This window comes from Desmodus rotundus, chromosome 2, assembly GCF_022682495.2.
Source record: "Desmodus rotundus isolate HL8 chromosome 2, HLdesRot8A.1, whole genome shotgun sequence".
In the NCBI taxonomy this organism is placed as follows: Eukaryota; Metazoa; Chordata; class Mammalia; order Chiroptera; family Phyllostomidae; genus Desmodus; species Desmodus rotundus.
In genome coordinates, this window is record NC_071388.1 from 169,320,401 (window position 1) to 169,348,080 (window position 27,680).

General features: G+C 35.2%; 1 protein-coding gene across 1 annotated transcript in view; it reads left to right on the forward strand.

Annotated features, from left to right (window-relative positions):
• Positions 1-26,920, forward strand: part of ZNF804A (zinc finger protein 804A) — a 271,182-nt gene extending 244,262 nt beyond the window's left edge. Inside the window, exons 3-4 of the mRNA XM_024561578.3 lie at positions 20,773-20,903; positions 23,396-26,920. Of these exons, the coding sequence (XP_024417346.2) occupies positions 20,773-20,903; positions 23,396-26,576 (3,312 nt within the window). The 3' untranslated portion in view covers positions 26,577-26,920. The remainder of the gene's footprint in view (positions 1-20,772; positions 20,904-23,395) is intronic.
• The last annotated feature ends 760 nt before the right edge of the window (positions 26,921-27,680 follow it).

Below are 27,680 nucleotides of genomic sequence, written 5' to 3' on the forward strand. Positions count from 1 at the left end.
TTCTGCAAACACTTAGGTACACTTCTGTCTTATTTTCTTGGTTTCAAAACAGTTATTTTTATTTTTCTTAATTAAATTTTGCCATCATAATGAATCACTGGAAAGAAAGGGAAAGGAAACATTTCATGTATCAGAAATTTTTCAATTCATTTGAAATTGCTGGTTTTCTACTAAAAACTTCATAAAATAATATATTGGAGGGGTACTGCTTCATATTTGTGTAATTATAGAATAGAATCTAAGTACTTAGCACAATGTGTAGCTTTTTGTCCTTAAGAGTAATGCATTTCCTTTTTATTACAATTTTTGCTTTTTTCCTATAGTAGGTAGGATTCTAATATGGCCCTCAAAATTCCTGGCCCCTGTACACACATCTTTTCCCAGTGATTCAATTAGGCATTAATTTATGTTCTTCTATGAAATGGCTTTGCAGATGTGATTAAATTCCCAAATTAACTTACTTTAAGATTATTTCATTGGGTTTAACATAATTTCATAAACTCTTTAAAAACAATCTTTTCTGGCTTGTATAAGAAGCCAGAAATTTGAAAAATGAGGGATATTTGACAGATGAGAAATTCTCAGTTGCTGACAGTGAAGATGGCAGAGCTACCTGAGAAGGAATGCAGCAGCCTCTAGCTAAGGTCTCCATCTAACAGCCAAAAAGGGAAAGGGTATCTCAGTCCTACAACCACAAGGAACTGAATTTAGCCAATTAATAAGAACTAACTAAGAAGCAGATTTTTCCCTAGAGCTTTCAGATGAAATTTTAGTTGGACTGACACCTTGATTTCAGCTTTGTCCACCCTGAGAGTGAACACAGCCATTTTCTGCTGCTTTTTGCCCTAAGGACATGTGACTCATAACTGTGTGTCATTTTAAGCCATTTAAGTTTGTGATGATTTTTTAGGCACAAGTGAAAAACCAGTACATTCTCTCACTTTTCTACATTTGTTATTTTAAACTCTAAATGTTCCTTCTACATCTTCATGTCATTGTTTCTGGCTTAAAAACCACCTGTGATGCCCTTTATTCTATGTCTTAAAGGTTTATTTTTTCATTGTTGTTGGCCTGTTTTTGACAATTACCCAAAACTTATTTGACATTATTCATAAATCTCTTCTGGGAAATATGCACTTTGTATTCCACATACAGTATATTTTATTCTGCCAAATCTTATTTTGCTGAGATTAAGAGGCATTTCTTTATCCATCTCTTTGCTTCCATAGAAACTTCAGGAATGTCCTATATCTAGGAAATGAAAAAATCATATTTAATTAAATTGTGACACTACAGGGACAAATGCAGTAATGAGTTAAACATACTCCCTCAAATGGAGAACATTTTAGTAGAAAATATCACATTGTTGACTCTAAAATAAAGGAATACTGATAGAGGTTTAGTCTTGCAGATTCAAATTTCCAAAGGTTTCATCATCTAAACAACAAAAATAGCAAGAGTTATGTCATATAATTATACAACATTTTGTAATTTGAGAAGCATTAGAGTATTTGTTGTTTAAAAATATCTAAACTATAGGAGGATGACATTTAATAGAAGAAGACACAAAGTTCTTTATAATCTGACTTATAAAATCATACAGACAACTGTTAATGAATCTTGGACTCCTGATCAATGATCAGGCTTGTAATATTAATCTTTTCCCAAAATATCCTGTATTTGCCTGTTATGGTAAGTTTCTGCTAGAAAATGCTTATGTCTTAGTTTCCTATGGTGGCTGCAACAAGTTACTATAAATTTAAAGGCTTAAGACAACACAACTTATCTAATAGTTTTGAGTGTCAGAAGTCCTAAAATTAAAGTGTCAGCAGGGCTGTGTCCCTTCTGGAGATTCCAGAGAAGAATCCATTTTCTTACTTTTTCCAACTTTAAGAGGCAACTTTCATCCCTTGGGTCGTAACCCTTTCTTCTGCCTTCAAAGCCAATAGCAGCAGCAGCCTAGCATATTTAAATTAATCTCTGTCTCTCCATTAGGCCTTTTTAGTAATTCATTTGTAGACAATTGTATTGCTCTATCAGGAATAAGTTGGTTTTCAACAGAAAGCAAAAGTAAAATAATACTGCCTCAATCTCAGTTGATTTAATTAAGAAAATATAACAAAAGTACCAAATTAAATTAAGGAAACAAATTAGTTATTTTATAATTAGCTATTGAGAGTATGTTTTATAATGATTTATATAAAAATAGGCAAAAGAAAATACTTTATTGCATGCACAACAAAGGAATTTATTTTTAATTTCTTAAAACATACATGTGTGGATCATTGATGCAGAATGAACACAAATATGTGAATCAAGCTGAAAAATTAACACAAATGAAATATGGCATTGATTTTCTAATATAAGCTATAAAGTCCATTATAAAATATAAGCTATAAAGTCCATTATAAAATGTCTTCAACTTTCAGAAATGCACTTGATATTTGTATGTTACCCAAATGCAATGTCCTAATATTTATTAAAAAGACATTTATTCACATGTGAAACAAGTTTAATTCAAAATGCTTCTGATATTTATTTTTATGCAATCATGTCCCTTGATTAGCATATTTGAAAAAGAGTGTTTGTCTAGGTTTACAAGATAAAGTAGCCTTTGGACCAGTGAACACAACCTCAAATGAGATCTGTATACTATTTATAGAATTATACTTTTTAACTTTAGGGTTAAGATAAGGAAGAGAAAAAAATATTTATTGAGTGTTAAGAATCATATGTGCTTTTACATAGGTGTCTTATTCTCTGTTATACAAATGGGGAAAGGAACACGATAGCAAATCATGAGGCCAAATTCCACTTCTTGAAATATCCCCAAATTCATAATTTTTCCATGATAAATACCACCTCTTTATAGATTTGATAATACTGACATAAATGTATAGGGAGAACTAATGTTAAAAGCATATCAAAATAGACATTGGACTATTCCTTCATATACCTTCAATTCCAATTTTATTGGAATGTGACAGTGATGTGTTTAACTAAAAATGAAAATCCAGCTTCCTAAGGGGATCCCACATTTTTTTGAGATCAAAGTGGTAGTGCATAAAGTTCCTTATTTCTGGGTATTAATTTTGTATCCTGCTACTTTGCTGAATTCCTTTATCAGTCATAGTAATTTCTTGGTGGAATTTTTGGGGTTCTCTATGTACAGTATCATGTCATTTGCAAATAAAGACAGTTTTTCTTCTTCCTTTCTAATTTGAATGCCTTTTATTTCTTCTTCTTGTCCGATTGCTGTGGCTAGGACTTCCAGTACTATGTTGAATAAGAGAGGTGAAAGAGGACATCCCTGTCTTGTTCCCTATCATAAGGGAACACTTATAGTTTTTGCCCATTGAGAATGATGGTGGCAATAGTTTTGTCATATATGGCTTTTATTATTATGTTTAGGTATGTTCCCTCTATTCCCACTTTGCTGAGAGTTTTGATCATAAATGGGTGCTGGATTTTGTGAAAAGCTTATCCTTCATTTTATGTGGTGAATCACATTTATTGATTTGCACCACCTTTAAAATTAATTAATATTCTAGAGAGGAAACAAGCACATACAATGGGCTAAAGATAGTTTAATCAATAAATGGTGGTGGGAAAATTGGACAGATACATGTAGAAAAATAAAACTAGACCACCTTCTTATACCACACACAAGAATAAATTCAAAATGGATCAAAGACTTATATGTTAGACCCAAAACCATAAAAATCCTAGAACAAAACATAAGCAGCAAAATCTCAGGCATTGCCCATAGAAATTTTTTATTGGATATATCTCCTCAGACAAGGGAAACAAAATAAAAAATACAAATGGGACTACATCAAACTAAAATGTTTTTGCACAACAAAGGAAAACATCAACAAAATAAAAAGACAATCCACAGAATTAAAGAACATATTCACCAATATATCTGATGAGTTAATATCCAAAATTTATAAAGTACTCACAAAACTCAACACCCCCCCCAAAAAACCCCCCAAACAGCCCAATTAAAAAATGGGCAAAGGACCTGAATAGACATTTCTTCAAAGAAGACACACAGATGGCTAATAGACATATGAAAAGATGCTCACTGTCACTAACCATCAGGGAAATGGAAATTAAAACCACAATGAGATATCATCTCACACCTGTCAGAATGGCTATCATCAATAAATCAACAAAGAACAAATGTTGGCAAGGATGTGGAGAAAGGGGAACCCTTTTGCATTGTTGGTGGGAATGCAGACTGGTGCAGCCACTGTGGAAAGCAGTATGGAGATACCACAAAAAATTAAAATTGGATCTGCCTTTTGACTCAGTGATCTCACTTCTTGGAATATATATATATACAAAGGAACCCAAAACACGAATTCGAAAGACCATAAGCACCCCTTCGTTCATTGCAGCATTAGTTACAATCACCAAGATATGGAAGCCCCCCAAGTGTCTATCAGTAGATGAGTGGATAAAACAATTATGAGATATTTACACAATGAGATTCTACTCAGCCATAAAAAGGAAGAAAATTTTACCCTTTGCAACAGCATGGATGGACCTGGAGAACATTATGCGAAGTGAAATAAGCCAGTCAGGGAATGACAAATACCACATGATTTCACTCATATGTGGGATCTAATGAACAAACTGAACTAAAAGGAAAACAGAGACAGACTCATAGATGGAGAGCAGGATGACAGCTAGTGGCAGGAGGAGGTTAGGGGTGGAGGGATTGAGCAAATAGGAGAAAGGACTCATGGACACCAGTTTGGGGACTGCAGTGAAGGGGCATATAAGGGGACTAAATGGTAATGGAAAAAAGTACAGTAAAGATTAAATTAAAAATAAAGTTCCTTTTATATGTCTGGATTTCTCAGGAGTCTCCTAAAACCCCCTAGGAAAGCTCTATGGCTCTTGTTAGATATTACTGTAACCTCCAGTATTGTGAATCGCACTGGCTGTGGGCCTGTCCCTTCAAAGGGATGGGAGAGTTGTACGCTTCAGCCTGAATTTGCTTCTAGATAGGATTATGCCAAGAGTCTATGCAACTTTGCAATTGTGTCAGTCAAAAGTAATCCTCTAGAATGTATAGTGTTACAGAACAGATGGGGGGTGGTTCACGATATATTATTACAGAAAGAATTCCTCCTTTCTCTCTCTGGAGGTACCCCCCCCCCCCCCCACACACACACCTACTAGGTTCGAAATGCCCACCACCAGAGGAAAGATGTCTCTCAATGCCAGAGATTGGTGAAAAGGAAAGAAATTATTTATTTAAAAGTTACACAGACTTAGAATAATGACTTAATGTCTTCATTAAGATACTAAAGTCCTCTAGAATACCCACAGATGGACAGTCCTTCCCTCTCCCTGTGCCCACTCCGGGGTACCGTATCTCAGGAAAAGGAGTAGAAGTCCGTGATTCAGGCTCCCGGCACCATCAGCTGTGTGGCTGCTGCAATCTCCAGTTAATCCAAAGCCATGTGGCACCCTCCTATGGCCCACCAGCAAGAGTCCTTTCTCCCCTTTTCTTCCAGGCAAAGTCTCTCCTGCTGCCTAAGCCGTGTGGCAAAAAGGAGCACTCCAAAACCACACGGTCCTCCTTCCTCTCCCCCAAAACCGTGTGGTCCTCTCTCTTCTCCTTCAGAACCGCGTGGCCCTCTCTCTATGGCTGCCGCACCTGGGTTTAAATCCCTGCGCGCATCTTCCTTTGCAGCCCCATTTCCGACTCCTCCTACAATCAGTTACACCTGCCAGCATTCCTTATTTTTTCAGCTTTACTGGGTCCCCAGAGTAAGTCTGGGCAGGTGTGGCCCCATGGCATGGAGCCAATCTTCTCCAAGCTCTCACACAGGTGCTGTAATCAAGGGGAGTTGCTTCCCAGTTACATCTTGGGTGGAAGTCACTCTCATCCCCCTGGCTCAAAGCATAGCCACAGCTGTTTAACATATCTATGAAACCAGTTAACTGTTATAGATATGTTAAATGACCATGCCAGGGGTTAGCTGCAAAGCTGTTGCTATACAAAACAGCTCTGAATGGCCCTACTCCATGTGTCCCTTCCCCCAGCTCAGGCTTGTGGGGGTGAGGGACACAAATACATCCTATATATATTTTTCTAATATTTCCTGGACACCTTGAGTTTTGGACCCCATTACAAATCCCTTCTTGGGGCCCTCCTTTTGGCTGTACCCTGTTTCAATAGTATTGGTTTATTAAAAATAAAACAAAACAATTTCAAGGCCTATAATTTTAAATAGATCAGATTTTACTAAATCAATGAGTAGGACAAAAAATAAAGCTTTTTTTCTTTTTTTATTACTTTTTCATATTCTTCCTTCCTCTTCATTTCTAAAATGCCCCAACTGTCGATTTTGTGTTAGGGTCTTAAAGAGAACTCATTTTGGTTTAATTGATTAAAGAAATACTTAGACAAAATGATGATTATGTTAAACAATGTGGGAAAATTGCTGCATATTTTGTTTTTCAGGTGATATTCACATAACATAAAATTCACCATAATAAAATGAACAATTCAGTGACATTCATACATTCACAGTGTTGTATTGCTACTGTATCTAATTCTGAAACATTTTCATCACCCCCAAATAAACCCTAAACCCTTCTTATAGTTACTCTTCATTTCCTCCTTCACTCGACCCCAGGCAACTCTACTGTCTATCTCTGTGGATTTTGGAATCCTGGATATTTTACATAAATGGAATAATATAAAATGTGACCTTTCATGTCTGGTTTCTTTCACTTAGCATGATGTTTTTGATGTACATCCATGCTGCACATTCCTTTTCAGGGCTGAATAATGCCCCACTGTATACATGTAACACAATTTGTTGATATATCATTCATGGACATTTGGGTTTTCCACCTTATGGCCATTTTGAGTAGTGCTGCTATAACTGTTGGTGTACAGGTATTTGTTCGGATATCTGCTTTCAAACAATTTGGGTATATACCTAGGGATGGAATTGCTAGGTCACAAAGTAATTATGTGTTTAATTTTTGAAGATCTGAAAAACTGTTTCAGCAGTGGCTGCACCATTTTACATTGCCAACAGCCATTGGCAATGGAACTCAATTGGCGTGAGTTCCAATTTCTTCATACCCTTGACAATGTTATTGTTGTCATTTTAGCCATTGTGTTAAGTGTGAAATAGTATCTAGTTGTGATTTCGACACTCATTTCCCTTGTTAATTTTGCCACACTTGCATATTTGAATGATCATTTGACTTAGCAGGCCAGCATCTAACTCTAGAGGTTTTCTCCTCAGCAAGAGTCCTCACATTCCCACAGTAGTTCTGGGTGCCTTTCCAAGTTACAGTCTCGTTTCAGAGAGAAAAGTGAAGGCATATGTGTGGTTGTGGGAACCACGATGGCTTCAAAGCCTCATCTTACAAACAGTCACTGGTATCTTTGCAGAAGTTTCCATGGGTATAACTGCCACGTTCCTGTCAAGGGACAAACCTGTACCTTCTGGTTTGCACACGGAAAGTCACCAGTTATGGCTTCCCACCAAGAGTTAATAAATTCTTCACAGTCTCTTCAGTTCAAATGCAATTTGCCAAACAGGACTTATTTTCAACCATAAGCAAAATCACCTGATAACACAATTGATATTCCACTTTCATTACATGTTTAAGAAACAAAGCTGTAACATTTCACAAAGGTTAAATTCCTCCCCAGAGAAAGAGAAGATATTTTAACGCTTTATTCACAATGACTGTACTATATAATAAAGTATAAATCTTTTGTAATTATATATAAAAATATATTTGACAGAAAATAAAAAGAATAAAATAATGTATCTATGTAACATAATATTGTATTTCCCACAGACAACTGTTACTACAGTCCCTATATATTATTTTTATACTATACATATACAACAGAGCTCATAAAAATATTAACCAACCCACAAGTATTTTATGTGTTTTATGTGTTAAAATCTTATACTACGTAAAAAATTCACCAGATTGATTTCATCCTTTTTATAGTTGTATTGATTTGCTTGTGAATGTTCAGAGAACTTTGAATGCTTGGAACAATCTAGTTTCTTATCAAGCTATAGATAGGAATATATGTTTGGAAAATCCAAAAAATGGTAAGTTTTGTTAAAATTCTTAAACACACCTCATTTTTGTATTTCAAATTTAAATTTAAAAAAAGCTTCTTCAAGTAAAACATACTAATAAGAAGAAATGGAAAAATACCATATAGTGAAAACAAAAACTACTATTTGTTTTATTTTACCTTAAAAAGAGAAATATCTTTAACATTTTGTGTATTTTCTGGCATTTTTTTCCATAGATGCAGATACATTTGATAATAGAGCTATAGTATATTTTGTGGCATTTATTGTTATAGGTGCACATATAATTGAATATGTTGTAAAGTTATTAGCATGCTATTTTTAAATATGATTATAATATAATAATATTTCTAATATTTTACAGCTTTTAGCATTATTGGTAACCACAGCAAAAGTATTTTCTTATGAAATTATATCATAATTCTTAACTATTCTTTAATTTCTGGCCAATCAAGTTTTTTTTTTTTCATTTAAAAAAAATTCAAGTTTCAGCCCTGGTTGGTGTAGCTCAGTGGATTGAGTGTGGACTGGGAACCAAAGGGTCACCCGTTCAATTCCCAGACAGGGCACATGCCTGGATTGCGGGCCAGGTCCCCAGTACAGGGTGCACGAGAGGTAACCACACACTGATATTTCTCTCCCTCTCTTTCTCCTTCCCTTCCCCTCTCTCAAAAAAAAAACAAAAAAAAACAAAACTAATAATAAAAATAAATAAATAAATAAAAATACGAGTTTCAATATTTCTTATACTCAGGTTTCCATTGCTTTCCCTGTACTACCTAACATCGTACTGAGATTTCTGTCAGCAAATTTTTAAAGCCTTCTATTTTATATAAAAGTTAATCACTGCCGTCCTGTGCCAATTTAATCTGACAGCATTCATGAGCACAAGACACTTTCGATTCAGCACTTAAGAAAATGAACTGAATGGTCAAAATAACCGTTTTAGATATAACACATGCAGATTGAAAATACTTTTACATTAGAACTAGAATGAAATTTCTGTCCACAAAGAGAAACTTGAGTTAATGGAATTTAAAGAATGCGAGACCTTAGGGAAAGATACTGTTCTGATCTGATATGCCATTAAGAGATTAGATTCTTTTAAAGCTGCCCAGAGAGAAGTCCAAATGATACACATTCATGATAGTAATGGGGAAAGAAATTTAAAAAGAGTCTTCCACAAGTTCACTCAGCATAATGTCATTGATTAAATAATGACTAGAAGGAAATTACACATTGAAGTGTGACACCATTCAGTTGCATATCTGAACTGTCTCTGAAGAAATGTATTTGCTAACATTCTAACAGCACTCACTGCACACTGTCTTCCAGGAAAGCTAAATTGATTCAGGAAATAGAGATGGTGATTGAGCTGTAATTCTTAAAGGATATTACTTCCATGCAAGATAGAAAGCATACTTAGCTTTTTCAAAAGCCATTGAAAATAGTTTGTGATAGAATCAACTCCTGGGAATTCACAAAAAAATGTTAAGCCCATGGAAGCAATAATAGTGGGTAATATATTAACTTACAAAGAAATATAAAACTAGAAACAGGAGTATTGGAACAATTCAAAAGAATAATGAATTTACTTGTGGTAGGGAAAACACTTAACAAGGCAATTCTTATTGTCCTAAACACATATTTTTATTTAATACCAACTAACCCCATTTTAAAAGATGGCAATGAAAACATTGATCACGAATGTGAAACTAGAAAAAACTTTAGGCACCACCAGCATCTTCGTCTGGGGAGACAAAGGCCTAAGAATATCGAGTGAATTTTCCAGTCACACATCTGGTAAGTGGATATATAAGCTAAGATTATTTCAGCTGCCAATAAGAGAAACTCAAATAATGTTGGCTTATATACATTTTTTTCTGCCGAAAGACACAGGTGATCAGTCCTGGGATGCTGCAGTCATTCGATGATGCTATTAGGGAACAGGAGCTTTTGTTCTCTGCTAGCTTTAGCATCTAGTCCTTCCCTGTCAAACTGATAGCCTCACAATGGAAAAACGGCTGCTGCCCACCTAAGACACACACTTACACGATGGTAAGAAACAAACATCATGGTTAAAGAAACAGGAAGGGAGTTTTTCTTCTAATGAGACTTTACTTTTGTTTTTCCAGGGATACCCCTCTCAGAGATATCGGCTTGTAATTCTGTTAGTGAAGACTATCACGTAGCCACTCCTATTTACTTAAAAACTGGGATTTTTATTATTTTAGTTGAACACTTTTCTGTACTCTCAGTATTTAAATTCTATTAATGAGGTCAAAGGATATAATTGATAAAGTGAAGGCAATTTGCAATGTTTACCACAAATATCACAACGTGACTACCCATCCACTAGCAAAAACATGTTCTTTATTAATCAGCATTCTAGGGAAACAGAACAAAAGAAAAAAAAGAGAGAAGGGAGATGGAGAGGGTGGACCGGAGGAGGGAGACTGGGAGAGGAAGGGATGGAGGGAGGGAGAGAAGGAGGAAGGGAAAGATTAATTTTAAAGAATTGGCCCACACCATTTGGGGAGGTGACAAGTTCAAGTCCAAAATCTATAAGACAAGCCACCAAGCTGGAAACCCAGGAAAGAGTTGATGGATTACAGTCTAAAGTTTGAAGGCTGTCTGGAAGTATAATTCTTCCTGTAGAACTTCAGTGTTCTCTCTGAAAACCTTCAACTGATTCAATGAGGCCCACCCACATTATAGAAGATAATCTGCTTTACTAAGATTTAATGAGTAAATCTGATCACTCATCTGATTTGAAAGTTAATCTCATCTAAAAATATTCTTCAGCCCTGGCTGGTGTGGCTCAGTGGATTGAGCACTGGCCTGCAAACCAAAGGGTCACCAGTTCAATTCTCAGTCAGGGCACATGTCTGGGGTGTGAAACAGGCAACAACACATTGATGTTTCTCTCCTTCTCTTTCTCCCTCCCTTCCCTCTGTCTAAAAATAAATAAACAAAATATTTAAAAAATATATATCCTTCACAGTGACATCTAGACAGAGGTGTAACTAAATATCTGGCTACTGTAGACTAGCCAGGTTGACATACATAATTTACCACCACATCTACCCCTTGTCAAATTGACACCTGTGGATGTTTCCTTAAACTGTACTTACCTCCAAATAAAGACAATAACCAGCCATATACTACCTAACATGATATAACTATCCTGCATATAACCAAAAAACTCATGAACTCAGTCCGCAGAAGAGGATCAAAGTCCGCGGATGATGTTCATCTTCCTCTAGATATCCTATAGTTAAATACTATGAAATAAAGTTAAATACTATGATCCAAATTTAATTCATCCTATGTTATATAATGGAAGATAAAGTAGAAAAATATATTCATATATTATAATTCAATTTAAATATAAATATATTCATGTATTCATGTGTAGTTAAACTAAGTAGCCACATGGTAATAGTTGGCATTTATAACTGATTTGTGCCACTATCAATTCCTTTTGCCCTGAGCAAAACGTGAACTAACCATGCTTCTTTCTCTGGTGGGGTGACCCAAACTTTAATTTCTATAGAGTCTAGGGTACTTCATGGGCTGGGTTGTTATAGTTTTCCATTGGTTATAATCACATGGCATGGTAATTCTAAGAGACACCGAAAGGGATCTCTTGTACTCAAACATAATCTTTCTTTCTTCCATTATGGACTAGTAGACTGTTTTCCCCTTGAGAATCAGAATTTGTCATCTAATCCAGCACAGTAACTTCCTTCTTTGCTTGTTGATTCAGTGTCTTGAGGAACTCAAAATAACAAGGTAGCATATTTAATCACTGATGTGTCTCCTGGTGGAATTATTTCCCCATTTGAAACTAAGATGTCTAGGCCAGCAAAACATAATATTGTTGGCATAGGAAGCAAACATTTTGCTAGTGGATCACTAGGAGTAATAGTGAGTGGTGTCACCTCCATTTCCCTCTTGAATTTTAAATCCTTCAATCCTGGTTGTGAGAGAATTAGAACTACATATTGGACACTGATTCAGAGAAATACAACCTCCTAGAGCATCTTGCTGCAGCTCTGCCAGGTATTGCCACCTCCAGAGAGCTGTAATTGAGTCTTCAGAAGGCCATTCCCCTTTTCCATGAAAACAAGCGTGGTGGGGAACAGAGTAAGTTCAGTGGATTCCACGAGCATAGGCCTATTGTCGTACTCTTTTCTGTGAAGGGAGTTATTTGACCAGAAGCAAAGCTGTGTGGAATACCATGGTGATGTATGAAGTGTTCTGTAAGCCCACGAAGTGCAGTTTTGACAGAAGTATCTCATGGAGGGAAGACAAATCTATATTCAAAGTTGACTTCTATTCCAGGAAGAACAAAACCCTGCCCTTTTCATGAAGGAAGCTGTCAAATACAATCAACCTGCCTCTAGGCAACTGGCTGATTGCCCTTGTGAACAGTGCCATACTGGGGGGCTTGGTGTTCATTTCTGTTGCTGGCAGATTGTGCACGCAGTGGGGGCTATAGCCAGGTCATCCCCGGTGAGTGGAAGTTCAGGTTGCTGAGACCGTGAATAAGGATCCTCTAGCATGTGACTCTGGACAAGTATCAAAGAGTTGTTTAGTTTTAGTTTTGCCCTCTCTAAATATGAAAATAATGCTATCTTTGCTCAGATATTCATTTGCTGAGTCAATGTAATGTATATAATATCACTTAATAAATACTATGAAATGATATCAGTTCTAAATAATGAAATACAAATGGCTATTATGTCTGTAACATACTGCAGGTTTCTTAGTAAATGCATGACTTCCAGGCAAAACATTAATGATACATCACTTACTACCAATTAAACATATTGATATCATTAATTGGTATTACACATTTTTCTCCAATGCACCTGGGACATTCTCAGTGATAGACCATATGTTGGGTCACAAAAGTAGCCTCAATAAATTTGAGAAGATTGAAATTATACCTACCATATTTTCTGACCACACGTCATTTTAAAATTAGAAATCAACTGCAAAAAGGAAGTAGAGAAACTCACAAATATGTGGAGATTAAACAACATACTACTAAAATATGACTTGGCCAAAGGAGAAATGAAAGATAACATCAAAAGATATAATGAGACAAATAAAAATGACAATAATGCATACCAAATCTTCTAGATACAGTGTAAGCAATAATAAGAGGCAAGTTTCTATAATTGCAGATGTGTCTCAAGAAACAAAGAAATCCCAAGTAAACAAACAAACATTACAGCTTAAAGAACTAGAAAAATAATAAAAGTATCCCAGAAGAATGGAAATAATAAAAACTAGAGAAGAATTGAATGAAATAGAGAACAAAAAGACTATACAAAAAAAATACAACCAAGAGCTGGTTTTTTGCAAAGATTAATAAAATTGACAAACTACTGGCTATACTCCTCAAGCAAAAAAATAACAGAAAAGACTCATACAAGCAAAATCAGAAATGAAAGGGGAGAAATTACCACAGACATCACAGAAATACAAAGAATCATACCATAATACTATGAAAGACTGGCACCAAATTCAACAACCTAAAAGAAATGGATAACTACCTAAAATTATATAGCCTTCCTAAAATGAATTATGAAAAACTGGAAAATCTAAATAAACATATCAACAATGAGAAAATTAAAACTATCATCCACCCCCCCCAAGAAAAAAAATATCCAGGAACAGATGGCTTCATTAGTGAGTTCTACCAAACATTCAAAGATTTGATACCTGTCCTTCTTAAGTTCTTCCAAAAAATTTAAGAAGAGACAGTACTTCCTGACACATTTCATGAGGCCTATGTAACCCTGATACCAATACCTGACAAAGACAAAAAAAGAAACTATAGACCATCATCTCTGATACAGATGTAAAAATCTTAAAATACACCAAATCAAACACAATAAAACATTGAAAAGTACATCATGGTGAGGTGGGGTTCATTCCAGGGACACAGGATGGTTCCAACATATGCAAATTGATCACTATAACACATCACATTAACACGAGATAAAATAAGGTCATAGGATATTATCGAAAGATGCAGAAAAAGCATTTGATAAGATACAACATCCCTTTATGGTTAAAAAACTCAGTAAAACAGGTGTAGAAGGAAAGTACAACAACATAATAAATGCCATATGTGACAAACCCTCAGCTAATATTATCATCAATGGTGAAAAGCTGGAAACTTTTCCTGTAAAATCAGGAACAAGACAAGGATGTGAACTTTCACCAACTCTTACTCAACATAGTACTGGAAGTCCTACCCAGAAAATCAGGCAAGAGAAACAAATAAAACACATCCAAATGGAAATAAAGAAGTAAGTGTTACTTTTTTCAGATGACAAACTTTCTGATTCTTTTATATAGGAAACCCTAATGACTCCACCGAAATACAATTAGAAACAATAAACAAATACAGTAAAGCTGAAGGTTACAAAATCAATGTACAAAAATCTACTACATATTGATATATTTAAAATAAAATTTCAGAAAAAATAAATAAAAATTTATTTTTTGCAATTGCAACAACAGAAAAAAATAGCTGGGAACAAACTTAACAAAGGATGTGGATGGCTGATATGCTAAAAACTATAAAGCATTAATAAAAGAAATTTAAAAAGACACAGTAAAATGGAAAGATATTCTATTACATGGACTGGAAGAATCAACATAGTTAAAATGTTCATATTATCCAAAGTAAAACACCGATTTAATGCAATCTCCATCAAAATACCAATGACATTTTTAAAGAAATAGAACAAAAAATCATCAGATAGTTTTGAAACCACAGAACACCCTGAATAGCTAAAACAATCCTCAGACAAAAAAAAAGTAAAGCCAGAGGTATAATGCTACCTGACTTCAAATTATACTCCAGCAATGGTGATGAAAACAGCACGGTATGGCAGGAAAAAATAGACACAGAGATCAAGGAAACAGAATTGAGAGTACAGGAATAAAATCACATGTATATGGGCAAAAACATATAATGAAAAAAGAGCTAAAAACATACAATGGAGAAAGGAAAGCCTTTTCAATAAATAGTGTTGAGAAAATTGAAAAGTCACATGCAAAAGAATGAAACAAGACTACAGTTTAATCTCATGTACAAAAATTAATTAAAAATGAATTTAAGATCTGAATATAAGATTTGAAACAATAAAGTACATAGAAGAAAACATAGGTACTAAACTTATGGACCTTGGTCTTAAGGAAGAATTTATGCATTGGACCCCAAAGTCAAGGGAAATGGCAAAAATACATGAGTGGGACTATATCAAACTTAAATGGTTCTGAACAGCAAAAGAAACACCAATGAAACAAAAAGGCAATCAACCAAATAGGAGAGGATACTTGTGAACAACAGTTCTGACAAACGGTTAATATCCAAAATATGTAAAGAACTCACACAACTCAACACCAAACAAATAAACATTTCAATTAAAAAAAAATGAGCAGAGGACCTGAGCAGACACTTTTCCCAAGAAGACATACAGATGGCCAACAGATGTATAAAAAGATTCTGAATTTCACTAGCTATTATGGAAATGCAAATCACTGTGACACACCACCTCACATCTGTTAGAATTGCTATTCACAAGACAAGTATTAACAAGTGTTGGAGAGATCGTTGAGAGAAAGGAACCCACATTCATTGCTGGTAGGAATGTAAACTGGGGTAGCCCCTATGGAAAACAGTATGGAGTTTCCTCAAAAAATTAAGAGTAGGGTTAACATATGACCCAACAATCCCCTTCCGAGTATTTGACCCCCAAATTTGAAAACTTTCAAAAAGATATATGTACCTCTATGTTTATAGCAGCTTTGTCATGGCGGCCAAGATATGGAAACAAACAAATATCATCTGATAGGTGATTGAATAAAGAAGATGTGGTACATTCCTAGATACAATGAAATACTACTCAGTTATAAGAAAAGATGAAATGCCACCATTTGGACAATATGAATTGACCTTGAGAATATCATGGTAAGCGGAATAAGTCGGGCTGAAAAAACTAAGAACCATATGATTTCACTCATATGTGGGGTATTTTGGGTTGGCCAAAAAGTCTGTTTAGTTTTTTCCATAAAATAAGACACATTTTTCATTTTCTCCAATAACTTTATTGATTTAGATATTTTGAGTATGTCAGCTACCTCCCATGTGGTATAACATTTGTTATTCTCAATAATGTCTTGATTTGATTGCTATCAACTTCAACTGGTCTACCCACTGTGGAGCATCATCCAGCGAGAAACCTACAGCATGAAACTTCGCAAACTGCTTTTGACACGTTTGATCAGTCACAGCAAGCTCTCCACACACTGCACAAATGTTTTTTTGCATTTCAGTTGCATTTTACCTTTCTTTAAATAATCAAGTGCAGTGTGAGTATGCTGAAAATGTTGCATATTTTCTTCCATCTTCAATATTAAAATGGCCACCAAAATTTACCAACTTTGATAATTTTTTCAAATGTATGCTGACATGACAGCTGTCAAAATATGTTCTAACAAAATAGTTTCTAATGAAGTTAAGGACAGCTAAGTATGTCTAGAGCCATAAAACTGAACTCCTTGGACAACCTAATAATACTGAAATGGAGACACACACAGCAGTGTTGTGATTACCAGAGGAAAGGGGGGGTGGCAAGGTAATACAGGTTAAACGGGACCAGGTGTATGGTGACCTGATGTAAGATGATTTGACTTTGGGTTGTCGACACACCATGCAATATACAGATCTTATATCATATAAATAAATAAATAAACAAATTAATTAATTAATTAAAAGACTGGTGAATTCAAGCCTAAAACTAACTGAAGTATACGCCCAGGCCTATAAGCTCTGTAGCTGAATAGTCCTTAAATATTATTAAGTCTGGAGCTCAGATGAGGGAATTATGTTTATAGAGAGGGAGACTGAGATCAATACAGTCCTTGAATAGCTTGGTGCTTCTTGACAACCTCTACAAGACTAAAACTACGTTTACATTCTGAATATTCACAGTTATCTAAGTCAGAATTTAGGGGCTGATTCCAGCCATGTCAGTCACCAATTATGTCACAAATAACACAACAGTACTGACATTTGATAACTGGCAGACTACTTGTGTTTAACTACTATGCAAATGGAAATGGATTAATTCAAATCTTAATGGTCAAACAGTAAGTGAAATTCTTGGCATTTTATATTTTTGCTTTTTGTTAGAAGCAGTGTACTTTTAACTTATTTCATAAAGGTATAAGTAGAAATTGTGTGTGCGTATATATATGTATATATATATATACACGTGTGTATATATATGTATATATAATAGAAACCCACTTTCTAAAGATTTTATTTAAAATAGTCTTTTTTCCTATTTGTGGTCCCCAATTTCCCAAATGACATAGTAGGAAGTAAATTATCACAATTAGTTGAAATACCACTATCCTTAAATAAGAACTTTTAGAATCTTGGAACCTTAATTCTTTCTTTGGTACTGCAACTTTATATTTTGCTGTGTTTTGCTTGGCACTTTGATTTATTTAAATATCTATTTTAGAAAACAGCTTCTGTTGACTTTCAGATTCTCTGTTAGCGTCCTCCATCGAGCACCCTGACACTTTTAGGATTAAATGTCTCTTTCTTAGAATGGCAGGCAGTATTTCTCAGTAAAGAAAATGCATTTCTTTTAGGTCACTCAATTGAGCATATCAAAGAAGTCACCAATTCTATTTTTTCTCCTTACTGTAACTGCCTTAGAAAAGGCTCTAATATTTTTTACCTGAATCATTGCACATTCTACTTATTGCTCTCCTTGTCTTTTTTATTGTTAAATATATTGGGGTGACATTTGTTAACCGGGTCATATTCTTCATGGCCAAGACATGGAGATAACCACAGTGCCTTTCGATAGAAAACTGGATAAAGAAGATGTGATACGCATATTTATGGAATACTATTTAGTCATAAGAAGAAATGAAATACCACTACTGCAACAACATGGATAGACCTTGAGAATATTATGCTCAGTGAGATAAGTCAGTCAGAAAAAACTAAGAACCACATGGTTTCACTCATTTGTGAGATAGAAAACTGAAACTCAGAGATACTTGCAGGCAACAGCATGGTAGTTACTGGAGGGAAGGGGTGGGGGGCGGTAGAGAGCTAAAGGGGCCAAATATGTGATGACAGAAAATGATTGGACTATGGGCGGTGGGTACACACTGCAGTATACCCATCATGTATCTCCTTGCCTCTAATTTTGTTCCAGGGCAAAATTTTATGCATGCCAATGCCAAAAGATTCTTGATAAAATCAAAAGTCTATTGTGGCATTGCATCATTTCAAGTCTTTTAATGTTTCTTTTAGTCACATTTCATATGATTGTCAGGGCCCCATGATTTGGTTGGACCCTGTAATTCATCCGTTCTAATCACTTCCACAAATACCCTTTGTTCTGTTATACTTCTTTACACACAATTTTTTTTAGAACATGCATGCTCCTATTATTACATTTATACAAAATTATTTATTTTTGCTGACATATCCTCCCACTTCCAATACCCAACCCTTATTCCTTCATGATCTTTTATGTCCTTCAAGGCCCAGATCAGGTATCCTTTTCCAAGGCAGCCTTTCTTGGGATTTTTGGGGTATCCCATCTGTCTTTATATGGCACAATAAGGATGTCTCAGCCGATGACTGCTGGCATCCCTTCCTGTGTGTGTTTTCTCCTCATTTCTTCAAATTGCATGTACACTTGCATGCACTTGCCTCTACATACAGTCACAGACATATAGACCTAGCCCAGATAAAGGTAAAAATTTTTCTTCAATTTTTAAAAAATCCCAGCCACTTAACAGAGTGACTATTGATAATGCTCAGTAATTCTCCCTTGGATGAGTCTTGATATTACAGCAAGAATTTAGGAAATAGTGATGACCAAGACTAGGAATACCAAAATTTATAAGTAAAATGTCCTTTCCCTCTTGTACTCTAATTCTTGATCTTTTCTATGATCAATAAATAATTTACTGTAGATTATAAAATTATAGCTACTTTTAATCATTGTATCAAAGTAATTATATTGATGTTCTACTGTCTATAAAATACTTGTACAATTTAGATATTTATGACATGGTCTGTCTTTTATCTAAATTCAACTCTGAATAAACCCATTCTTCAGAGATATGTCAATGCAAGTGTTCACTCTCAAAATATCTTTTTTTAATAATTATTCTAAAATAATTTTAAATAATTATACCCATTTTATATAAATCCCACCAATTAAAATATTAAAGTTTATTTAAAGCTTAAGCAGCTGAAATTAAGCAGATACAATTCAGGTTTACTGAGAGTCTAATATTATTTTATTAGTATTACTATATTTTTTTGTGGGAGGAAAATTCCTAATTTGAAGGACCTAAAGTGATTCACATATAAATAACAAATATTTATTAAGCAGTCATTTTACATACCAGGCATTGTTCTAAGCCTCAGTATAAATCAGTGTGTGTGGCTGTGTGTGTGTGTATATATGACATTTATTAAAACTTTATTCAATCACTTCATAAAATCATGATTAGTATATATATTTATTCTCATAGTCTTACTCTAAGACTGTAACATATTACAATTGCATAATAACATGATCCTTCATGAAAAATATAGTACTTTAAGCATGTTCATTAACTATATGCTGTGTTTCTGAAAGGCTATAGTGAAAATATTTGGGGCATAGAATCACTTTGGTATCTCAAATCATGCCACGTGCACGGCTATTTATCCATTCTGTTCAAGCTGACACGCTCTTTTCCTTGCCTTCAACCCCAAAGTGAGCCTGATAATATAGATAGAAAATACACCTAGGCCCTGGCAGGGTGTCTCAGTTTGTTGAAGCATCTTCTCAATATGAGTTTGATTCCTGGTCAAGGCACATACAAGAATTAACCAATGTGGAAAACAAATTCTCTCTCTCTATGTCTCTCTCTGTCTCTCTCATCTCTCTCTCTCTATCTCTCCTCCTTCCCCTCTCTCTAAAAATCAACAAATTTAAAAAAATAAGACAAATACACCTAATATAAAAATAATTTACACAAAAACACTATTCATTGTCATGTCATATCTTGAATTATTTGGGAAATGTGCCTAATATATGAGGGGAAGGATTGTTTTAAATCACATTAGTAGAAGCCATTTATCTTATGAATTAACATAAAACATTTACTATTCTTAGAAAACATAAAACTACCAGATACCTTTCTAATATACAGCATATCAAAATATGATGAGATTTATTATATGTAATTGAATTACACAAAGTAATTTTGTTTGAAAATTAGGAGTTTACAGGGCTCCACAAGTTCATCTGAATTAGGCAGAGAACCTTGTCAGGAAACAGTCAAGAAGCAGAAATGAAAGCTTTCAATTTCAATTTACCTGAGGCATAGGTATATCATCTAATATGAGGTAACAATATATTATGGCATCTTCACAAGCCAAAAGGGTAAGAAAATATCTTTGTTTGAAGTGGGTTGTCACAAATATTGCATTTTCCTTAGATAAGGTCAAAGACGATGTACTGGAAAATTCCAATAATAAAAACAATACTAACTTTAATATTGCCATAGACCCAAATACTATTAATCATTTCCATATTTTTTTAAATAGAGGCTCAAAGAACTGAAACAAAGGGAATTTGCTCGAAACGTAGCATCTAAATCGAGGAAAGATGAAAAAAAACAGGAAAAAGCACTTCAACGTCTGCACAAACTGGCCGAGCTAAGAAAAGAAACTGTATGGTGAGTGTGCAATAAAATGTTATTTTCTTAAAATTAAAAAAAAACAAATAAAGAACACAAATTAATTTTTTTCTGTACCGAGAATAAGACACATTTTCATGGCTCTCCATGGGCTTTAAACAGCAAATTGAATTGAAATTTCATGCAAACGTGTTTAATGCACATTTCAATAAAAAGTCAAAATGTAAAATTTTAGTTTATGAAAAATAAATTTCACACTACTCTGCTATTTAAGCTGTCTTATTGAAATGTATTCTATTTCTTGGAGAAATTAAAAGCATTTGGTTGAAGAAGAGACCAAAACAGCATCTTATGACCTTTGTTATAAATGAAGTTTTAAGAGGGACTATTTAATTATAAATTGGAAAAACTTTTTAAAAATTATTTTAATTCTATTTTTAAAGGATCAGGAAGACACTGTACATTTCAGAGGTAGGTCAAAATTAGTTTATTGTCACTAGACTGTTAGAAGTTTCACAACTGTTACATTTTGACCTGTTTCTAACAGCAGCTATAATGTTAAAATTTGGAACTTCCAGTTCAAGCCAGGGCAATGGTATGAAAAGAAGACCACATTTATACTGTACTTTCCTTCTCCTCCTGATACATAAGTCTCTCTTACTATTGTTTAAAACCAAGCTATTTTAGATCATTTTATTTAGTATAGAATAGTGTTAGGGGATATTGACTATATATAAAACATTCCTTGGAATGTCAAATTTGGAAAAAATCAAAATAAAATTTAAGTGCATTTGGAATCATATATGAAACTGTTAAAATATAACTGCTATCCAGTTGTACCAACCAGATATTTTTGCTCTGTGTGGTAATAAATGAAAAATTATACAAGTACAAGTTTATGTTATAGAGCAGTGATTTTCAACTGCTTTGCTTCATGAATTTTTAAAGCATGCAATAACTGACCACTTAGTTGGGGCACTGGCCTCTCTTCCCTTAGATTGTCAAAGAAACATAAATGACAGCCTCCAACACAACAGAAGCCACTGGTGTGAATTCCTTGCCTTGAACCACAAACACGCAAGTCATTTAATAGAGTTGCATCTTATTGGTTGCATCGCATAGTAAGGTTGAACATGATTGGTTAATTCTTTGTACCAGAAATCCTTGTATACAAGTATAGGCACTTGGTTTTTTAAAAAGTTGCTTTAAAGCAAAATGGGTAGGTAATTACTATTATTTTTTTCATAAATCAATCAAAATTATACCTATTTTTGTCAGAGTGGCAAAAAATATAATGAAATTTTTGGTGTTCCCTAGAATTTTACTAACTAGTGTATGTGTGCCACAAGATGAAAAAAGTTGAAAATTGCTGCCATAGATAATCAAAGGACCTATGTGATTCCTGTCCAATGAGCAGCAGCTGCAAATATAAACTCTAATATATTAAAAGAACTAAAGTTAATAACAGGAAATGTACAAAAAAGCAATACTTCTTATCTAAATTACTTTCCTCAGTATACAGTACATTTCTCACATTATATACACACACATACATACACACCCTCAGATGATTTTCCATTAATTTGGTGCTTCTAAAGATGCGCAGCTAAAAAGTAGTGCTGTTTTTAAATATAAAATAAGGTGGTGAAATAGTCCATTGTGTTAGAGATTAAAGAAAATAATTTTTAAAATTTAGCCAATTTTAATTTCTAAGAAGCTAACTTTGTGAAAGCTGGACAATTCTGCATAGCATGATTCTGCCTGGGCAAAGATAAACAAGGTAGCTTCTTGTTTATGTGCTAGGTAGTATTGTTCTTTTCATCACAGCTCAGTTTTGGGAATACTGGAATTCCAAATAAATAGAAATCACAATTTAACTAAGAAGTATTTTCTCTTAAATTTCCCTTATATTCACTGTATATTATTATACAATTTATAATTTCTGGGTACTTTTAAAAATTAAGAATATCAATTCTAAAAGCTCAAAACTCTCATGAAGCTAGTATTATCTCTTAGTAAGTTTTTCGTTACAACATGCTGGCTGGCCGGTGTTACACTTTCAGTAAATGTTGGTGAATTCCCAGTCCTTCTGAGGGCATGATGAAGGGTTTTTCTTTCATTTCCTTCCTATTCTCCACATAGTATGAATGATGTTGAGTATCTGTGAATTAAAAATAATTGTATTTTAGAAAATTTTATATTACTTATAGATGTCTCAGAGGAGACCATGGGGGCTGAAGGATCTTGGTCAAGAAGCGCTGGCTGGGAGCAGGGATTACCCGGGCCATCGCTGTTAGCAGATAGCTGTGAAAGTGACCTGGTGACAGTGCCTCCAAGTCACACCAAAGGACAACCAGTAATTAAGTAAAACTGTCACCCTTAGGGAGGCAATTGTACCGTATCAAAGTAATTCTTTCACAAAGATTTAAAAAACTGGAAAAAATGTTATAATGACATTTCCAAGATAAATGTGTTTGAATACTTTTCCTCCAAAGTGCCCCATCTAATATAATTTTTGCTACTTTTTGTAGTGCTCCCGGAAGTGGCCCCATGTTCAAGTCAACAACTGTTACTGTGAGAGAAAATTGTAATGAGATTTCCCAACGCGTTGTTGTGGATTCAGTTAATAACCAGGAAGATTCCAAATATACTTTGCTTCATAGTGAAGAGAATGCTAAAGATGTTACCACTGTTGCTACAGATCCAGAAAGTGCAAACAATTATACAAAAAGTAACCAACTCGGAGATCAAGCCCAGGGAATTAACAGACACAAAATTGGCTTTTCTTTTGCATTTCCAAAGAAAGCATCCGTGAAGCTGGAGTCCTCAGCTGCAGCCTTCTGTGAACACAATGAGGAAGCTTCTGTGGAAAAAGGATTAAGTAGAAAAAGCAGATTTGTCCCTGGTGTTTGTCATCTTCAACTGTCTTCACCAACAGACATGCTTTTGAGTCCTGAGGAGAAAGCTAACTCTCTTCATCCACCAGAGGGAATGTGCACTTACAAAGAAACTGCTCAAACTCAAGAGATGAAAGACGTTTCTAATGAAACAGATACATTTTCATTACCTTCATTTTGCCAGTTTCAACTCCCCTTAGCTTCTGAGGCTGATAATTGTCAAAATTCTGTACCATTAACAGGTGAATTACCACTGGAAGATGTTATTAATGAAGACGTAACTATGAGTGGTAACAGCTCCGAGTTGTTAGGAAATAAGCCCGCAGTTCCTGATAACCGCATGTCTTTGCAAGCTACCCTAGAGGAAAACGTGAAGGACAATGATGCATGCACAATTGAAGTTGAAAATAAAAATTGTGGTCCTGAGATGTTGGCCCCTTCAAACTCTGAGGAGGATAATATAACCTTAGGGAAAAAAACAGATTTCTGTAGAAGACCTTGTGAGCCATTTGCACCTGTACTTAACAAAGACGGATCCACAGTTCTTCAGTGGCCATCAGAAATGCTCATTTACACAACTACTCAGCCGTCACTTTCCTACAGCTGCAATCCTCTCTGTTTTGACTTCAAGTCCACTAAATTAAACAACAATCTAGGTAAAAACAAGCTGCCCTTAAATGACCTTTATTCTCAGCAGAAGGGGGAAGACGTTGGCAAGAGACCAGTTCTGGATTGCAAGGACAGAGCTATTGCAGGACTCACAGAGGATGGCGTTGGAGGTAGCAGCAATGAATCCACCCAAGTCACTCTTTTGGCTGAAGACACTCTTTCCAATAGTTGCGATTCTGAAAGAAGTGAGAATTTGGGTCAGAAGTATAAAAATATTTCCTGTAGGATGAGAAGAGCAAAAAGACATACTTTTATTAAAAAGAAAATAAAACACAATACTCATGAGAAATACAAAACAAGATTGAAAGATACACATGAACACTGGTTCCATAAAAGTAAAAGAAGGAAGAAAAGAAGAAAATTATGTCACCATCATCATGGGGAGAAAACCAAAGAATCAAGAAGTCACTTCAAAATGGAAACAGAAAATAGTTGCACTGATATGAGTAGGAAAACTCTGCTGGGGCCAATTTCAGAAAAGCAGGATTCAGCTGTAGGGCAATTATTGGACTCACATGAATTACCTGATAAAAAGCCCAAGTCAGCATTTATACACTTAAGTGAAAATGAAGAAATGTGTAAAACCTGGAACACTGAATACAATAATAATGATGTCAGTTCTAAAAATCACTGTATAAAGAACTCAGTTGTTTTAAATGAACGATCCAATCCAACAATGCTGCATTCTGGGAAACACTGTTTAGCATACTCCAGAACTTACTGTAGTTGTAAAGCCAAAATGTCCAGCTGTAGTCAGGATCACAGATGCTTAGTTCTTCAAAATGACATAAAATGCATGCATCAAAATCAGGCTGTTAAGAGAAGTTATAATTCTCTCATTAATGAATCAGAAATATTTTATCAAAAACGTAGACAACATTCATATTCTTATTCTTCAGATGAAAGTTTAAATCGGCAGAATTATTTACCAGAAGAATTTTGGGGACCACCACATGCTTCTGCTCCCTTTAAGCCCAAAAGGAAACGGAGGAGAAAAAGAAACAGATTCCACTCCAGATTTGAAGCTTTGGAACTCAAAGAGAATACAGATTATCCCATGAAAGGCAATTCTTCCTTATGTCACCAGGATGAATTAATACATGAAGGTAAAAAAGAGGAAATAAAACCACAAGAAATTGCACACATTGAAAGGAACTCAGAACAAAGAGACCAAGTAGCAAACAAACCGACTTTACCCCCTAGCAGTCCCCTTCCTTCCAGAACCAGTGGGGAAAATGAGCGTTTGGTCACGGCCGCCACTTCTGGTGCATTGCCAGAGATTTCCAGTGAACCCACCACATCTGTGGACGTAGCTAGCACCCCCTCAAAAGAAGAAATCAATAATACCTTGCTGGAACACAAAGCAAAAAACAATATAAATATTAATGAACAGCAAATTCCTTCCAAGGTGCCTAATGTAGAAAAGAACTTTAGACAGTCACCACCTAAATCATACCTTTGTCACTATGAACTGGCTGAAGCCCTTCCACAGGGAAAGGTGAATGAAGCATCAACTGAGTGGCTGCGTTTTAATTCAGGAATTCTTAACGCACAACCACCATTACCGTTCAAAGAAGCACATGTCAGTGGTCATACCTTTGTAACGACAGAGCATATCCTGGCTCCACTGGCTTTACCAGAACAAGCGTTACTGATCCCAATCGAAAACCATGACAAATTCAAAAATCTCCCCTGTGAGGTCTACCAGCACATCATACCACCGAACGTGCTGGCCAGCAAAGTCAAGTTCGCCTTTCCTCCAGCTGCCCTCGCGCCCCCCAGCACAGCTCTGCAGCCTTTGCCTTTGCAGCAGCCCTTGTGTTCTACCTCTGTAACCGCAATCCACCACACTGCAGCCCCTGCAGCCGCTGCAGGAACCTTCAAAGTGCTTCAACCACACCACCAGTTTCTGGCCCAAGTCCCAGCTCTCACCAGAACATCGTTACCTCAAATCTCAATAGGACCAGTCGGACCGAGGCTTTGTCCTGGGAATCAGCCAACTTTTGTTGCTCCTCCTCAGATGCCCATCATTCCAGCTTCAGTTCTTCGTCCTGGCCATCTGGCTTTTCCGCCTTTACCCCACGCACTCTTCCCTTCCCTGCTTTCCCCACACCCTGCCGTCATCCCCCTACAGCCCCTCTTCTAGTCGCCACCATAAAAGGGATAGAAAATATTCATGTGGAAACTATTACCGTGTGTGTAAACGCTCATCTAAGGGGAACGTTGCCTTTTTGAATGGTGGGAAGAAACTAGCCTAAATGTGGCCTCCCTGATATGAAATCATTTACTGTAAGTCTAATGATGCAAATAAATTCTTAGTTTCCAATATATAATATTATTAAGGCACTGATAGTTTCAAAATCAATACAATATATGCTGTATATTAAATTGATGTCTTAAGAGTATGTATAATGTACATAAAATATATTTATAGTACTGTATTTTATGTTGTAAAGTATGCTTTGTTTTTTTTTTAAATCTTTGTGTATTTGCACCTATTTAACGTTTAGACAAAGCTAATGGCACTATGTTTTGTACCATGTTCCTCGAAACTGTAAATTCAGTAAAAATATCTCTTGCAATAAATTTTTGTTAAATATTTAAGTAAATAAAACTTTTGTTTTAGTTGCTTTTACTGTTTGGGGACTGTATGCTAACAATAAATTTTGGATTTATCCTGTTTCTTCTATCCGTAGTTACCTCTGAAACTCAGAGATCCTGCAAAATATCTTTGGAGTCCTATCAGGACTTAAATTATGATACCCTCTTTCAGAATAAGTATAAGAGATCTATTTAGTTTTTTCTGATTTGTTCTAATGTTGCTTATACCCACGGTTTACTAAATTTCCTGAACAACTTGGCCTCTAGACAATAAATTAATAAATCACTATCCATTATGTAACATCTTGGGAAGAATGACATAAAAACAGTCTGTATCTAGATATACTCTTAGTTGAGAACCTGGAAATGGGAAGGAGCATAAATAAATAGCTTTTCCTTCTGCACATCTTTTTAGTGGTCATGTTTGTACCCTATTTCTAAGTCACCCAGGAACACTTAGAAAGCCTTTATGGTTCCCCTCCAGATTCTGCTTTATTTGTAATGATTTCTGCATTTTTGTTTACTCAAGTGCTTCTGTTTGTACTGAGGAATATAGTTATTCAATAGAAAATTAGGAAACACCACACTCTTCCCAAGAGAGGTTTGCCATGTGTACTCGTGCCAGTCCATGTAACTTAGTAAGACAAAT